This window comes from Microcaecilia unicolor, chromosome 3, assembly GCF_901765095.1.
Source record: "Microcaecilia unicolor chromosome 3, aMicUni1.1, whole genome shotgun sequence".
Classification (NCBI taxonomy): Eukaryota; Metazoa; Chordata; class Amphibia; order Gymnophiona; family Siphonopidae; genus Microcaecilia; species Microcaecilia unicolor.
In genome coordinates this window covers 299,671,149-299,689,697 of record NC_044033.1, presented here as the reverse complement: position 1 = coordinate 299,689,697, position 18,549 = coordinate 299,671,149, and the positions used below count along the sequence as shown (strand labels likewise).

General features: G+C 46.7%; 1 protein-coding gene across 1 annotated transcript in view; it reads left to right on the top strand.

Moving 5' to 3' along the window:
• Positions 1-18,549, top strand: part of RACGAP1 (Rac GTPase activating protein 1) — a 219,477-nt gene that overhangs the window by 63,395 nt on the left and 137,533 nt on the right. Inside the window, 1 exon segment of the mRNA XM_030198223.1 lies at positions 16,556-16,633. Coding sequence (XP_030054083.1) covers positions 16,556-16,633 — 78 coding nt within the window.

The following is an 18,549-nucleotide window of genomic DNA, read 5'->3' as shown; positions in this document are numbered from 1 at the left end:
CAAGCAGGTAATTTTTACCTTTTTATAGCGGGCAGGGGGTTCCCCGATTCTTCTCCTCGTGGCATATGGCGTCGGAGGGCGAGGGCGCAAAGGGTCGCTCCCCGGATCGCTTGAGCGCTTCTAGAGGGGATGCGGGGGTCTTACAGCCTGATTCGCCCTTGTTGGGTGACAGTTTCGTGACCGATGAATGTTCCGGTTCTTCCTCCGGCGTGGCGGTTTTTCCCGCCATAAACGCCCATCCCCCGCTCCTCGCCTCCGCCATCTTGGCCGGCCACGCGGCTCGGACGGCTTCTTCGGGGCCGCCCTTGAGGTTGGAGACATTAATGCCATGAACGCCCTTAATTTGGGCGAGGGCACAAAGCGGCTAAAGTAAGCGCCGCTCTTCCCGCGCGGCTCCTTCGCGGAGTGTCGCGCCGGACGCCATTTTGGATGCGCAGCATGTTTCTCCCCCGCTCTTGCGAGCGCCGGTTGAGGGTGCGTCTAGGGCTGTTGCCCAGGCTGCGGAAGTGCACAGTCTGGGGGGTTTCTCCCCCGAGTTTGTTTTGCTGCTGCATCAGGCTTTCCTCATGCACAACGCTGCCCCTGCTCCCTCTTCTGATAAAGAGGTTGAGGTTCCCAGAGGTAAACGCCCTCGGGTTGATTTCCAGGCCTTGGAGGACTGTGTCTCCTCCGATGTAGATGAGGGCAGCGTGTCTGAGGTCTCCCAACGGTCCTTTGCGGATTCCTTGGAGGAGACGGATCCCCGCTCGGATGGAGCGGATGACCCCTCTGCAGCGCGTTTAGCCCAGAGGATTTGCCCAACCTGTTAGTGCAGGCCATGGGCATTTTGAAGATTTCCTCTCCGGAGGACGTCTCTCCCTCAGCCCCTGTTGGCTCTGCCATTATGCTGGGGACGAAGCGCCGCCTAGAACCTTCCACGTGCATGATGCCATGCACACCTTAATTTCGGCTCAATGGGATGTCCCGAAAGCGAGCCTCAAGGTGGCTAGGGCTATGTCCCGCCTCTATCCTTTACCTGAAAGTGAACGTGAGGCCTATCTGTGGCCTACTGTGGATTCTTTAATCACTGCGGTGACTAAGAAAACGGCTTTGCCGGTGGAAGGTGGCACGGCCCTAAAGGACGCCCAAGACAGAAGATTGGAGGCGGCCTTAAGGTCGTCCTTTGAGGCAACTGCTTTAAGTTTGCAGGCCTCGGTTTGCGGTTCCTATGTGGCCAGGGCGTGCCTGACTATGGTGCAGCGGGCTTCCCCCTCGGATCATTCCTTGAGGGTTGATTGGCCGGCCCTGGAATCGGGCCTAGCCTATTTGGCAGACTTGCTGTATGATGTCTTGAGAGCCTCAGCTAAAGGCATTGCTCAGACAGTCTCTGCGCGGCGGTGGCTTTGGCTGAAACATTGGTCTGCTGACCACGCCTCTAAATCCCGCCTGGCTAGATTGCCTTTTAAAGGCAAGCTGCTCTTTGGGGTCGAGCTGGACAAAATCGTGACCGATCTCGGCACGTCTAAGGGCAGAAGTTACCAGAGGTCAGGGCTCGGGCTAGTACTCGTCCCGGTACCTCCAGAGGACGGTTTCAGGAAGCCCGTCGGTACCGCCCGGGCAGGTCGGGCTCCTCTGCCCCCTCTTCCTTCAAGAGGTTTTTCTCCCCCAAGCAGCATTCATTTCGCAGAGACCGCCGTCCCGGAGGTGCTCCCTCCGGTCCTCCCCCAGGGTCTCGTACCCAGTGACGGGGCCTTGGTCCACGCCCCAGTGCAGATTGGAGGACGGCTGTCCTCGTTTCTGGGTGAGCGGACCACAGTAACTTCACAAGCTTGGGTGCTGGAAGTCATCAGAGACGGCTGCAAGCTAGAGTTCTGCCGACCCTTAAGAGACGGGTTTGTACTCTCTCCCTGCAAGTCTCCGGTCAAAGCTGTGGCAGTGCAGCAGACCTTGGACAACCTGATCCGCCTGGGTGCGGTCGTTCCGGTGCCAAAAAATCAGATTGGCAAGGGACGTTACTCCATTTACTTTGTGGTACCAAAGAAAGGAGATTCTGTCCGGCCTATCCTCGACCTCAAAGGGGTCAATCGGGCCTTGAAAGTGGAGACTCTCCGCTCTGTTATAGCGGCAGTGAAGGCAGGAGAGTTCTTGGCTTCCTTGGGCATCTAGGAAGCGTACCTGCATATTCCCATCTGGCCTCCTCTCCAACGCTTTCTGCGTTTTACAGTCCTGAGACGACACGTCCAGTTCAGAGCCCTCCCTTTCGGGTTGGCTACTGCTCCGCGGACCTTTTCCAAAGTAATGGGGGTCATAGCGGCCTTCCTGCTAAAGGAAGAAGTACAAGTCCATCCTTATCTGGACGACTGGTTGATCCGAGCCCCCTCTTATGCAGAGTGCGGCAAGCTATGGACCGGGTAGTTGCTCTTTTGAGCTCCCTAGGATGGATCATCAACTGGAAGAAGAGCCAGCTGCGCCCGACTCAGTCCCTGGAGTATCTGGGAGTTCGATTCGACACCCAAGTGGGCAGAGTGTTCCTGCCAGACAATCGGATTGTCAAGCTTCAGGCTCAGGTGGACTAGTTCCTAGTAGCCTCTCCTATTCGGGCTTCGGACTACGTGCAGCTGTTGGGCTCTATGACGGCCACGATGGAAGTAGTGCCCTGAGCCAGGGCTCATATGAGACCACTACAGCTATCTCTGCTGTTGCGCTGGACTCCGATGTCGGAGGATTATGCTGTGCGCCTTCCCTTGGACCCAGCAGTGCGCAAGGCGCTGAGCTGGTGGACGCAGACATTCAAGTTGTCTGCAGGAATGCCTCTGGTGACCCCGGAGTGGATTGTCGTCACGACAGACGCCTCCTTGATGGGCTGGGGAGCCCAATGCTTGGGAAGGACAGCGCAGGGGCTCTGGTCTCCTGCAGAGGCAAGTGGTCTATCAACCTCCTGGAACTCAGAGCCATTCGGTTGGTGTTTTTGGAGTTCATCCCGGTACTGGTGTTGAAGCCTGTACGGGTCCTGTCGGACAATGCCACGGCTGTGGCTTATATCAACCGCCAGGGAGGTACCAAGAGCGCCCCTCTAGCCAAGGAGGCTATGAGTCTATGCCAGTGGGCGGAAGCGAACCTGGAGCAGCTTTCAGCGGCCCACATTGCCGGAGTCATGAATGTCAAGGCGGACTTTCTCAGTCGCCATACCTTGGAGCCCGGAGAGTGGCAACTATCTGCTCAGGCGTTCTTGGACATCACGAAGCACTGGGGCCAGCCGAGCCTAGATCTGTTGGCGTCATCGGCCAATTGCCAAGTGCCGCGCTTTTTCAGCAGAGGACGGGACCCTCGATCCCTGGGAGTAGATGCTCTTCTCCAACAGTGGCCGACACAAGAGCTTCTCTATGTGTTCCCGCCCTGGCCCATGTTGGGCAGGGTGCTAGACCGGGTGGCAAAGCATCCCGGCAGGGTAATCCTGGTGGGTCCGGATTGGCCCAGACGTCCCTGGTATGCGGACTTGATCAGGCTCTCAGTCGACGATCCTCTGCGGCTCTCAGTGGAGCAGGGCCTGTTACATCAGGGTCCCGTGGTGATGGAGGATCCCTCCCCCTTTGGTCTTACGGCCTGGCTATTGAGCGGCAGCGTCTGAGAAAGAAGGGCTTCTCAGACAAGGTCATCGCCACTATGCTGAGAGCGAGGAAGCGCTCTACTTCTACTGCTTACGCCAGGGTTTGGCGTATCTTTGCAGCGTGGTGTGAAGCAGGCTCACTTTCTCCCTTCACTGCTCCAATTTCTTCAGTGTTGGCGTTCCTGCAAGAAGGTCTGGAGAAAGGCCTGTCGCTCAGTTCCCTTAAAGTCCAGGTAGCGGCTCTGGCGTGCTTCAGGGGCCGCCTGAAGGGTGCTTCCCTGGCTTCGCAGCCAGATGTGGTGCGCTTTCTCAAGGGAGTTAATCACCTGCGCCCTCCTCTGCACTCAGTGGTGCCTGCGTGGAATCTCAACCTGGTGTTAAGAGCCTTGCAGAAGCCGCCTTTTGAACCCTTGTCGAGGGCATCTCTGAAAGACCTGACGTTGAAAGCAGTCTTTTTGGTGGCTATCACTTCAGCCAGAAGAGTTTCCGAGCTCCAGGCGCTCTCATGTCGAGAGCCTTTTCTGCAGTTCACTGAGCAGGAGTGACTATTCGCACAGTGCCTTCCTTCCTGCCCAAGATTGTTTCTCGCTTCCATGTGAATCAGCAGCCCTGTCTCCCTTCCTTTCGGAGGGAGGACTACCCAGAGGAGTACTCTGCTCTTAAATATCTGGATGTGAGACGAGTCATCATCAGATACTTGGAAGTGACCAATGATTTCCGGAAATCGGATCATCTGTTTGTCCTGTTTACAGGTCCTCGTAAGGGTCTGCAGGCTGCTAAGCCTACAGTGGCAAGATGGGTCAAGGAAGCCATTGCAGCGGCTTATGTGGCCGCGGGGAAGGTGCCGCCTATCCAGCTGAAGGCTCACTCCACGAGAGCTCAGGCGACCTCGATGGCAGAGGCCGGGTCCGTCTCCTTGGAAGAGATATGCAAGGCGGCAACTTGGGCTTCGGCTCATACATTCTCCAAGCATTACCGTTTGACTGTGGCTGCACGGGCGGAGGCCCGGTTTGGAGCTTCAGTGTTGAGGTCAGGGATTTCAATGTCCCGCCCTGGGTGAGTACTGCTTCGGTACATCCCACCAGTCTATGGATTGATCAGCTTGATGATATGGAAGGTAAAATTATGTATAATCATACCTGATAATTTTCTTTCCATTAATCATAGCTGATCAATCCATAGCCCCTCCCAGATATCTGTACTGTTTTTATTCTGGTTGCATTTCAGGTTCAAGTTTAGTCTTCAGTTTCTTCAGAAAGACTTCGTGTTCAAGTTTTTTCACTTGGATTCTTCAAGAGTTGAGACGAGTTTGTGTTACAGTGAGCTGCTGCATTCCTCTCCCTTCCGTTTTACGGGGCTGGATTGAGACATAAATTCTGCCGGCACTCCCTCCCGCTTCGTGCGGCTGTAGGGCAGCTTTGTACCCTTCCCGCTTCGGCGGTGTTAGGGTCAGTCAGCTCCTCCCGCGGTTGCGGTTGCAGGATAAGCCAGATCCCCCCGCATCGGCGGGTGTGGTGTCCCTCCCCCGCTCCGCGGGGATGAGCTGGACGGATTCCCCTCCCCCACTTGTGTGGGGATGAGCTGGGTTAATTCCCCTCCCCCGTTTCGGCGGTGGTGAGCTGGGCAGAGTGTCCCTTCGTGGGTGTAATTCTCTAAGTGCTGAGTCCTGCGGATGGAGCTTTGATATCGACATACTGAGGAGTTTCCGGCAGCACATGACCACATATAGGGAGGCAAAAGTTTGCTCTCTATCTCCACCTGCTGGTAGATGGACACAACCCACCAGTCTATGGATTGATCAGCTATGATTAATGGAAAGAAAATTATCAGGTATGATTATACATAATTTTACCTTGAGCCACAGTTCTTCTTTACCACGCCACCACAGAGGTATCATTTGAAACATGTAGGTCCATTTTGGGAATAGTACCATATTATAAAGTGCAATACGGCCTGTCAGTGTAATGGGGAGGGCCTGCCACCTATGAAAAAGTTCAACTGTTCTCTGTTTCAGAAATCCCACATTAAGATCATAGATTTTGCATAAATTCGCGGGAATATAAACACCTAGGTATTTAATTTCTGAGGCTGCCCATTTAAAAGGGAAGGTACTATCCCAATTTGCTCGAATCTCATATGGGATAGGCATGGCTGTGGATTTTTGGAAGTTTAACGGTAAATCCTGTTAAAAATTCAAACTCTGCCAATACTTCCAACAAGTACTTCACGGATTGTGCCGGGTGGGTGAGTGTCAATAGAATATCGTCAGCAAAAGCCAAAACCTTCACCGTCTCCTGGGGCAAGGGGATCCCCCGCACTCCTGGGTCTCTCAATATTGTTCTCCGGAGTGGCTCTATATACAAGAGAAATAGTGCGGGCGAGAGGGGGCAACCCTGTCTGGTCCCCATTTGTGGACTGAATCCCATTTACCACTATACGCGCTGAAGGGAGGTGGTATAGTGCTGTAACGGCCTCCATGAACCAACCTTCCAACCCAATGTGTGTAAGAACACGAAACAGGCCCATTGAACTTTATCAAACGCCTTTTCAGCGTTGAGGCTCAGTAACAAAAGGGGGTCTTGCGTGACTTGACTATGCGCTATAGATAACACCTTCCTCACATTAATGGTAGGGTGTCGTCCCTGCACAAAACCCACTTGATGTTCGCCCACTAGTTGGAGGAGGTATTGCGCCAACCTATTGGCCAGCACCTTCACCAAAATTTTTAAATCTACGTTTAATAAAGATATTGGCCAAAAAGAATCCACACACTCAGGGGACTTACCCAGTTTCGGTATTAGGGTAATCAATGCCTCGTTTTCCCTCTGAGAAAAGAATCCTTGCTCTATGACAGCATCGTAATAGGAGATAAGCGCCCCACCAGATCCTGCCCTAAAATTTTATAATACTCACTAGGGAGCGGACCCTGCAGGGAGTGATTTGATGACCTTCTGTAGCTCCTGGGCTCCCACGGTTGCGGACAGGCGTTCCCTCGCGTTCTTGTCCAGTTTGGGCATACCCGAGTCTGAAAGGTAGTCCTCCCATACCTGTCCCTGATCTTCCCCACTTTCTGTATAGAGTTGTTCAAAGAATTTACCAAACAAGTCTGCTATTTCGTCTGGGCGATTAGTTTGTGTCCCATCGGGCCGTCTCAACAATGGGACGTACCTTGCAGACTGTTTTGCCCTGGCTGCGCGTGCCAACAATCTGCCCGACCGATTGCCAAACCACTGAAAATTCAACTGTCTGGCAAAAAGGTGCTTCTTTGCTCATGTATGAGCAAGTTAAGGGCAGCCAGGGACGCAGACACCTTTTCCCTATTTGCTCTGGAAGGTTGAACAATGTGCACCCTTTTAGCTGATTTATATTCTTTTTCCAAGCGCACTACCCCCGCCGCCAATCTCTTAGCTCTCGCACTTAAAAACGCTATGACCTCCCCCCTCAAGACTACCTTAGAAGCTTCCCAAAGGACTATATTTGAGGGAGAGGATGCCGCATTCATTTCTATGTAGTATGCCCATTTTGACCTAAGGTGTTCTATTAACAGTTTATCTTGGGATAAATAGGAGGGGAAGCGTCAAAATCTGGCTGGTTCCCCACCTATATCAAATTCCAACTCCAACCCTATTATAGAATGATCAGAGACTGCTGCAGGTCCAATGAATGTTTCTTGTACTTGAAAAAAACCATGATTTAGTTATAAATATATAACCACCACATGTGGTGGACTTTAGACTAGTGGGAATAGTCTCGAGCTGTCGGCTTCAACAACCTCCAGGGATCTACCAAATCAAGAGACCTACACAACGCTGGGAGACCCCTCCCTCCACTCACCACCCCATGCGAACCGGAGGAGGACCTATCCATGCTAGGGTCCATGACCTGATTAAAATCACCCGCCCACACACATGGTGCATCTACATATCTCTGTCCCAGAACAATTAGGGACTGAAAAAAGGGTGGGCAGAATACATTGGGGCCCGTACACTGAACAAAGAATTTCTTTCCCTGAAATATCACTTGTATCAACACCAGCCTGCCAACCATGTCTTTATATATCAATTTCGTTTGACAGGGTGCCCCTGTACGAATTAAAATTGCCACCCCACTTTTGCGACCCCCAGATGACGAATAATGACACTCACCCACCCATTGCTGACACAACTTTGTATGTTCTAGATCTGACAGCTTTGTTTCTTGCAAACAGGCTATCATGGCCTTATGCCGTTTCAACTGTGCCAATATCTTACTGCGCTTTATTGGGGACGAAATCCCCGACACATTCCAAGAAATGATTCGAAGATCTGAATTACCCATCTCTCCTAGCCTCTATTGTGCCATCCAGCATTTCCAGTACACCTATCGAGAAGGCCTCCGGAGGCCCAGCCTCCCCCGGATATGCCTTCAGTGGCATCGGAGCAAGGGGTGACCCTCTCGCCAACTTTCCATCTTTCCCCTTACTATAGTCCCCAGCTATTATTGTTCCCACTCCAGACCATTTACGCACAACCCACCCACTGTCTCCCCCCTACCTCCCCCCCTTCCTTCTCCCCCACCCAATCCTACCCTTCCCCCTCCCGAAGTGCCCTGTAACATCTGCCCAGGCAACAAGCCTGTTAGGATGTGGGAATCACGCAATGGTGCTGTGAGACCCCCACCCCAGGACCAGTAAATATGCATTTTGACCCTGCCAAAGAAAAAACACATGTGAGCAAAGCTTTACCAGTCTTCAAGAGAAACATGTACATACCTAACTAAGCTCACAAAAATATCTCCATGTCCGTTTTCAAGTCCCTTCCAGATCTTGATTTCCGTTTAAAGCAATTTTAGCTTCTTCAATTGTTTGATAAGTATGCCATTTGTCTTGAAGAGAGACGCATAATCTTGCAGGAAATTGCAGGGTAAATTTTATCTTCTTTGCGGCAAGCATAGCACAAATGGGATGAAACTTCCTGCGCTGCTCTTGCACCTTTGGAGTATAATCTTGAAAGATCAGAATGGATTGGCCACCATATTTTAACGAGTCCCTGCGAATATTGAAGCCTTGAATAATCTCCACTTTGTGTTTGTAATTCAAAATTTTTGCGATCACTACCAGTGGTCTGGTGTTCGCCTCCAATCGGCGTCCCACGCGGTGCGCACGCTCGATAACTAAAGGCCCACAGGAATCTGAAAGCGCCAGCTCTTTTATCAACCAATTTTCTAATCAGGGCCCGAGATTTCTCTCTGGAAGTTGCTCGGTCAAGCCAACAATGCGGATATTATTCCGATGGGATCTACCCTCCAGATCCTCCAGTCGATCTTCTTGCACTTTCAGCTGTTGTTGTAATGCGCGCAGGTCAGGGCCATAACCGCGGGAATCGTCCTCGAGTGCGGACACTCGTGTTTCTAGATTGCTTGTGCGGATCCCCAGGCTGTCCAACGCCGTTTGGTAGCTATCCAATTTATCATTTAGCGCTACCCATTTCGGGTCCCACGCCTTGGCGATCGCCGTGGTAAGTTGCCCAAGCTGCTGTTCGTTGAAACATACTGGCGGTTGTAGATCTGGGAGGCCTTCCGCCATCTTCCCTTCCTCAGCACCCGTTTTGGTTTTTTCTTTTTTTCCCGATCTAAGTGCCATTTCACCCGTCGGTTTTTGCATGTATTTGTCCATAGGCGCTGATCTACCTTTCCAGCAAAGTCAGACTATCCAATTAATATATAATTAAGTGATCCCAGGGCGAGGGTCTCGGAGCTGAAACAACGTGCGTCTTGTTCAGCTCATAGCGTCACTTGATCCCCAAGTTCAGTGTATTTTAAACATCAGGTGGGTTTGTGGACGCTATTGAACTGCATTCCAGTCAACCAAATGTTGATCTTAAGGTTGCCTAATCTCAAAGAGAAGATTTAAAATGTTGCAAGAAATTGGCCTTTTCTCTATTCTAGGCCACCTCGAGATTTAATTTACATTTACATGGGACAAATGGCTTATATTAAATGAGGTTTTATGAGATGACAGTTCATATTAACTAATATGGAGAATCTGTATAAGAATTTTGTATGTCCTGCAGTGAACAGAGTTGGCAAAAAAGAGGGTGGGGTTAGAAAGTTGGACATATCGGAGAATCTAAACTTTTCTAGAAAACAAACAATTCAAAGAGGCTCAGACTCTCATCAAGCACTGTCTGCGTAATTCAACTGTTTGCTGTCAGACACACTGGCTATTTTATTATACTGAATAAATAGAGAGCTCTGCAATCTTTAAACAAGTGCTTTGGCCTAGTAAAAAGATCATACATCCCAGTAATCTGGGGAAGAAGAAACAATAGACTCCCCCATCCACCTAGAGGATACAAACTTAACAGGCAGAACTCTTTTTTAGCAATACCCACACAAATATCTGCCCACCATCAAGTAACCCCTAAAACTATAACCACAACTAACAGACCAGTACTTGAGAACTTGGGCTTAGTAAATGCCAGATCAGCCAACAAAACAATTTCCTATGATACATGATGTCATCCATGAATACCACTTAAACATCTTGGGAATAACTGAGACTTGGCTGGATGAAAATGGAAGGGGGTACCACTGGCTCAGCTATGCCCACAGGATTCACTATCCTGCTCCAACCAAGACAAGGGAAGCGGGTGGAGGGGTTAGCAGTTCTTATCCGAGAGACAATCATACCGCACAGTCTCTCCATACCCCACCTGTCTAAGGCAGAATGCCTCGTAATCCAGCTGGGAGATAAGGAACCAGTGTGGCTACTCGTGGTCTACAGAGCACTTTGCAACAATGCATCATTTATAAAAGAACTACTGAATCTGGTGATTGAGGTAACCTTGAGCTACCCTAGGTTACTGATTATGGGCGACCTTAACCTACACATTGAAACTCCAGACACCACTACTGCTGCCTTCCTTGATATGATGACTGCTCTAGGTTTCATTCAGGTGATCAAATCTCAAACCCATGAAAAGGGCCATATGCTAGACTTGTGTTCTGCAAAGGGGTTGACAGCTTTGAACACAAGGCTGGTGGCATCTAGAACACCCCTATTTACATCATGCTTAAAGGTACCTGACAGTACTATTTTGTAATCTTTTGTCTGATTTTTATTTTTATTTAGAGACCATAGTAGATCAGGTGTCCCTAAATAAATATAAAAATCAGACAAAATATTGCAAAATAGTACTGTCAAGTACTAAGCATGATGTAAATAGGAGCAACAAACACAGTTTGAAATGTCTATATGCGAATGCCAGGAGCCTAAGAAATAAGATGGGAGAGTTAGAATATATTGCACTAAATGAAAAATGAGATATAATAGGCATCTCTGAGACCTGGTGGAAGGAGGATAACCAGTGGGACACTGTCATACCAGGGTACAAATTATATCGTAGTGATAGGGTGGATCGAATTGGTGGAGGGGTAGCTTTGTATATTAACGAGAACCTTGAATGAAATAGATTGAAAATTCTGCAGGAAACAAAACACGTCTTGGAATCACTGTGGATTGAAATTCCATGTGTAAAAGGGAAAAGGATAATGATAGGAGTGTACTACCGTCCGCCTGGCCAGGATGAACAGACGGATGCAGAAATGTTAAAGGAAATTAGGGTCGCAAACAAACTGGGCAACACAATAATAATGGGTGATTTCAATTACCCTGATATTGACTGGGTAAATGTACCATCGGGACACGCTAAGGAGGTAAAATTACTCAATGAAATCAAGGACAGCTTTATGGCGCAGCTGGTACAGCAGCTGACGAGAAGGAAAAATTCTAGACCTAGTCCTTAGTGGAGCGCATGATCTGGTGCGGGAGGTAATGGTGCTGGGGCCACTTGATAACAGTGATCATAATATGATCGGATTTGATATTAGCTTTGAAGTAAGTATACATAGGAAATCAAATACGTTTAACGTTTAACTTTAAAAAAAGGAGACTATGATAAAATGAGAAGAACGGTGAAAAGAAAACTTAGAGGAGCGACTGCGAGGATCAAAAATTTACTTCAGGCATGGATGCTGTTCAAAAACACCATCCTTGAAGCCCAGGCCAAATATATATATGAATTCTCTGTAAACCTGGAGGATGTAATGGGGCAGTTCTACAAACTGAAGAGTAGCAAATCTCCTGGACAGGATAGTATTCACCCCAGAGTAACATAGTAGATGAAGGCAGAAAAAGACCTGCACGGTCCATCCAGTCTGCCCAACAAGATAAACTCAGATGTGCTACTTTTTACCTTGCCTTGTCCTTTTCAGGGCACAGACCGTATAAGTCTGCCCAGCACTATCCCTGCCTCCCAACCACCAGTCCCGCCTACCACCACCGGCTCTGGCACAGACCGTATAAGTCTGCCCAGCACCATCCCCGCCTCCCGCCACTGGCTCTGCCACCCAATCTCGGCTAAGCTCCTTAGGATCCATTCCTTCTGAACAGGATTCCTTTATGTTTATCCCAGAGTACTGATAGAACTGAAAAATGAGCTTGCGGAGCTATAGTTAGAAATTATCCTTAAAATCGAGGGTGGCCAATGTAACGCCGATTTTTTAAAAAAGGTTCCAGAGGAGATCCGGGAAATTATAGACCGGTGAGTCTGATGTCGGTGCCGGGCAAAATGGTAGAGACTATTATTAAGAACAAAATTACATAACATAATCAAAAGCATGAATTAATGAGACCAAATCAACATGGATTTAGTGAAGGGAAATCTTGCCTCACCAATCTGCTATATTTCTTTGAAGGGGTGAACAAACATGTGGATAAAGGGGACCCGGTTGATGATATGTGTCTGGATTTTCAGAAGACATTTGACAAAGTACCTCATGAAAGACTCCAGAGGAAATTGGAGAGTCATGGGATAGGAGGTAGTGTTCTATTGTAGATTAAAAACTGGTTAAAAGATAGAAAACAGAGAGTAGGGTTAAATGGTCAGTATTCTTAATGGAGAAGGGTAGTTAGTGGGGTTCCCCAGGGCTCTGTGCTAGGACGGCTGCTTTTTAACATATTTATAAATGACCTAGAGATGGGAGTAACTAGTGAGGTAATTAAATTTGCTGATGACACAAAGTTATTCAAAGTCGTTAAATCGTGGGAGGATTGTGAAAAATTACAAGCGGACCTTACGAGACTGGGAGACTGGGCGTCTAAATGGCAGATGACGTTTAATGTGAGCAAGTGCAAAGTGATGCATGTGGGAAAGAGGAACTTGAATTATAGCTACGTCATGTAAGGTTCCACGTTAGGAGTCACGGACCAAGAAAGGGATCTGGGTGTCGTCGATGATACGTTGAAACCTGCTCAGTGTGCTGCTGCTGCTAAGAAAACAAATAGAATATTAGGTATTATTAGGAATGGAAAACAAAAATGAGGATGTTATAATGCCTTTGTATCGCTCCATGGTGCGACCGCACCTCGAATATTGTGCTCAATTCTGGTCGCCGCATCTCAAAGGTATAGTGGAATTAGAAAAGGTGCAGAGAAGGGTGACTAAAATGATAAAGGGGATGGGACGACTTCCCTATGAGGAAAGGCTAAAGCGGCTAGGGCTCTTCAGCTTGGAGAAAAGGCGGCAGAGGGGAGATATGATAGAGGTCTATAAAATAATGAGTGGAGTTGAACGGGTAGATGTGAAGCGTCTGTTCACGCTTTCCAAAAATACTAGGACTAGTGGGCATACGATGAAGCTACAATGTAGTAAATTTAAAACGAATCGGAGAAACTTTTTTTCTTCACTCAATGTGTAATTAAACTCTGGAATTTGTTGCCAGAGAATGTGGTAAAGGCGGTTAGCTTAGTGGAGTTTAAAAAAGGTTTCTATGGCTTCCTAAACAAAAGTCCATAGACCGTTGTTAAATGGACTTGGGGAAAATCCACTATTTCTGGGATAAGCAGTATAAAATGTTTGTACATTTTTAGGATCTTGCCGGGTATTTGTGACCTGGATTGGCCACTGTTGGAAACAGGATGCTGGGCTCGATGGACCTTTGGTCTTTCCCAGTATGGCAATACTTATGTACTTATGTAGTCAAATTTTCTGTTAAGGACCACATAAAAGAGATGGGCCCAATCAAAGTTTGGAAGGAAATCTGAGGCACACAAATCTGACTGATAGTTTGCTGGAGGCCTTGTCCCTACCCCCATGTGGATGGAAATATGATGACTGTGTTAGAACAGGATGATATCTGGAATGCATGCTTAGAATGGCATTAGAAAAACTGCCTCTTTTTTTTTTTTTTTTTTTTTTTTTAAGTCCTAGAACGAGTCCTTAATTGTCAAGGATGTCAACTTGAAAGAAAATGATGACAATCTCACTTGAAGATAGGTTCAACTGTAAGAAACACATGTCAGTGTACCACCAGGCTTTAATAGCCAAAAACCAATATTTCTCTCTCAACATATAGAACAAGCTGCAAATTCAACCAAGCAACTATTTTAAACAGTAGACAGCCTACTGCAAACCCCAAAAGAGAACTAGCCTTGCCAGTCACAACTAACAGCAATGATTTTGCCACATACTTTGTCAACAAAAGTAAAGGTCTCAATCAAGACTTACAGGGATAGTCCTATCAAAGCTCCCACCAGCTAACGAAGAGAACACTCCCTCTTCCCCACCATGAACTGTTATCTGAAACTCATTCAACCAGGTCACAGAGGAAGTTCTTGAAAAAATCATGAAAAGTCCATGGCCTACAACCTGCCCTCTTGATCCCTGCCCAGCAAAGATAGTACAACGAGCGAGCATGTTCCTCATTGAAGGGAACACAAAAATTAACTCCTCTCTTGTGGAAGGGCTGCTGCTGCCAATAACACTAAAAAAAAAAAAAAAAAAAAAAAGTTGTGGTGCACTCCCTACTGAAATAGAGCTCACACAACCAGGTCAAGCTCAAACTACCAACCAATCTCTAAAATTTCCTTTTCTAGCATAATTTATAGAAAAGACTGTAGTTGGAGCCTGTGCAACATTTAGTGAGGTGTGCCAACAACTTTCTTGATTCCCATATCTATAATTGAATTTTCTTAAAAAAAAAAAAAAAAAGCTTTTGTTGTCAATTCATGTATCAAGGCATTGAGCCACCTGTGTAGCTGTAAGGGCCTCTTTTGCAACTGGCTAGTTGAAAGTAACAGGCTAGACGTGTCAATGTTGTGGCTTCAGACCTGGGTACAAAACAGAGACTGTTCTTGTGTCCCTTGATGATCTGCACAGAAATTGTGATGGGATCTGCCTCGATACTAGTGTTGCTGGATTTCTCAGCCACCTTCGATGCTGTGGATCATATCATATGCTTATAAGGCTGGCAGAAACGGGTATCAGTGGTACAGTACTTATGGTTAAAATCCTATTTGACAGACATTCAGTTCTGTACAGCAACAGCACATCATTGCCTTGGACGTTAAACTGTGAGTGCCACAGGGATCCATACTGTTTCCCATTTTATTTAATATCTACCTCAAGCCTCTGGCTGAGTTGCTTCGGTCGATGGGCACAAAATTCTACATCTACGCTGATGTGTAACTACTCATGCCCGTTGACCCAGATCTACCCACAGCTTTGAGTAAACTGCCTGCCTAACTTCAGCTCAGGAATGGGCAGACAACAAACTCTCCCTGAACCCAAGCAAAACAGATTCTTTGGGTACCTAACACAAGTGGACAAATGCTGGACTTCAAAATACATTTTGGTAAGTATGAACGCCCCTTAAAATCACAGGTCGGGAATCTAGGGATACTGCTTGACTCCTCAGTTGCTTTGATTCCACAAATTCAGACTACCTTTAAAAGTTGACTTGATCACCTATGGCAGCTACAAAATCTCTCTCCATATATTGAAAAGACGAGTCTGACCACAGTGGTCCATGCTGTGATAGCATCATGACTGGACTATTGTAATGCCCTGAACACTGGTCAAACCAAAAAGCGTTTGTATTGGCTTCAACTAATTCAGAGCGCTGCAGCACGACTGATAGTCTGCAAACGAAATGACTACATCACACCTTGCTACAAAACCTACACTTGCTACCAGTGCTTTGGGGCTATATTTAAAACTGTTTGATTTTCAAGGCCATCAGAAAAAATGGGCCAGAGTACATAAAGAATGTTATATTTATCTCCAAGGGTACACAGTCTAGTTCTTAACTCCCTCCGAGGGTAAATAGCCAAAAGATAAATAGTAAGTTTCTCAACTTGTGATATACTGCTTCTTTTGAAGTACAAATCAAGGCGGTTTACATATGACTATTCAGGTACTTGCAGTTTCCCTGGTGGGCTCACAATCTTAAGTATATCTGGGGCAATGGAGGGCTAACTGTCTTGCTCAGGGTCACACGGAACTGCAGAGGGAATTGAACCTGGTTCCCCAGGATCTTAACCCACTGCTGACCATTAGGCAGCAGTGGGAATTGAACCTGGTTCCCCAGGTCCACAACCTGCTGCATAGCTATTAGGCCACTTCCATGCTGCCTTCAATACATAAATATTTATCCCCTTTGTTTTAGGGGAATTATTGTTGGGGGGTTGCAGGTTGGTAATAACAAATGTTGTGGGTTACTATGTCGTTTGACTACTGGAGGCAATGTGGATGTGTAATTGTCTAACACCCCCACTGGGACTATGCTTCTTATATCAATGATTGTCTGCACTTTAGATAAGAACCTCTAGTGGTGGCATATTAAGTGGAATACTCAGTGTTATTGGGTTGATTCACGGGGGTGGGGTGGGGTGGGGAGAGGGTTAGGGGTTAATGGATGTTAGTTGGAAAAAGGGAGGGAAGGGAAATTATAAAAATTCATTGATGTACTTTGTGTTTTTTTTTTTTTTTTTTTTGTGAATGCACACTGGCTGATTGCCTTGCAGTAATTGTATTTGCACTTTGTTCTTGTTTCAATAGTTTATTACATATAAAAATATCATTTAGGGACCATGTACTCAGGCATGTAATGTTTGTGCTCCCATTAACCTACATGTACTACTATTTGCAGCGTTCTTCCAGGAAACATACGGAAGGCCCACCAGCTCCTGCAAAGAGGTCTCGCTCCATTGGTGCCACAGCAGACCAGGTAAGTATATAACCAATGAGCATTTATGTAAACTGTTCATAGTATGAGTTCAGTGCTTCCCCTATCCATTCTTTCTGAGAGAAGAGGACATCTCCTTTAGGTAAATGACATTGTTTTATTTTTTTATTCTGTGCTTGGTAACTTAAAGATTAGGATTTAAAAATTTAAAAGAGGAATTGTAGGATATTGATACACACACAGAATGTAAAAAAAAAAAAAAAAGCAAGCAAACTTGTTAGCTAGTCTCTATACCCTTTTCCCCATAGTTTTAAAACTTGAATTTTCTGCCACAGCATTGTCTGTAGAAGGCCCAGTTGAGTTTTAGAAAGAAAATAAAAATAAAAGACAGACGTAAGCATTATTAACTAGTTTCCATAGTGTACAATCCCTTTTCCCTATAGTTTTAAACTGAAACTTTCTGTAGAGGTAGAAACTTAACAGCCAAGAGTACAAAAAGGATACTAGCAAGACTTGAAGTGTCCTAAAAGAAAGTTTTCTGTTCTTGCTTGCTGGAGAGGTAGCACTGCTGCTGACCTGAATTAGGTGTTAATTAAGGTGTGAGGAAGTAGAATATTTGCAAAGATTAATAAGGGCAACCTGATTACTGGACTAGCTTCAAAGGATTTGTTTGAAACCAGTCTCCTTAGAATCCAAACTATATAGCGAAGAAGTTCTGAGAGAAGAGGTAAGTGACATTTTATTCTGTGCTTGGTAACTTAAAGATTAGGGTTTAAAAGAGGAATTGTAGGATATTGATAAACACATAAATAAAAAAAACACAAAAAAAACAATCTTTTAGCTAGTCTCTCTACCCTTTCCCCCATAATTTTAAAACTTGAGAATTTTCTGCCACAACATTAACGTCTGTAGAAGACACAAAAGGGCCCAGATCAGTCCTCATTCCCACCCACCCCTAGCTCAACTCTTCATTTACAGTCAATTAGGACAAGAAAAGGGGAGTTTTTTTTCATTAGTTTTAATTAACATTTAATTTTGTCTTTTCCTTTTAGCAGTCCATTTCATAGCAGTTATACTCTCATCCCATACATTTATATTATATTGTATAAAAGGCCTGTTTCTGGAACGAATGAAATGGGCGCTAGCAAGGTTTTCCTGGGAGTGTGTGTTTGAGAGAGAGAGCCAGAGTGAATGTGCGGGTGTGTGACAGTGTGTGTGTGAGAATGTGTGTGACAGGGCCCCCTCCCCTGTTCCTAATGCCCCTCACCCCGTTCCTTCCCCTCCTTTTCCTCCTCCTTCCCACACTTTGGGTTCCTTAAGGCTTTCAAAAGTCTATGTACCCCCGTGGCCCTAATGCCCAGTATCCAGATACCCCACCACTTTCCTCCTCACCCCTCCCCCAAGATGTAATACTTTGACGTCCTTCATTTTTAAAAAAAAGTGCTATCTACCTTGTGTACAAATGCCCGGCATTCAGATTGTGTTCCTCTCGTAAATTTTCATTTCTTTCATTCATTCAGAACTTGCCCCCCCCCCCCCCCCCCCCCTCCCGAACACATTTGGTTCCTTCAGTCTTTTAAAACTGTCCTATGTACCCTGTGTGCTAATGGCCAGCATTGAGATTGTTTTCCTGTCCCAAATTTGCATGTCTTTCAGTCATTCACAACTCCTCCCCCCCCTTCTCCAGTTTAACACTTTCGTTTCCTTCAGTCTTTTAAAACTCTCCTATCTACCCTGTGTCCTAATGGCCAGCACTCAGATTGTTTTGCTTTGCCAAACTGTCTGTCACTGATGTCACTGAGGTCAGTGTGTGCCTGCCTAGTAGACCACTTCCGGCAGGCACGGTCCCAAGCGCATCCTGTTGGAGGTGAGAATTATTATATAGGATATGTTTTTATCCTATTTATTTACAAATGAGGTGCATTTATTTTATGTTAGAAGGTTCCCACTCTGCTGTT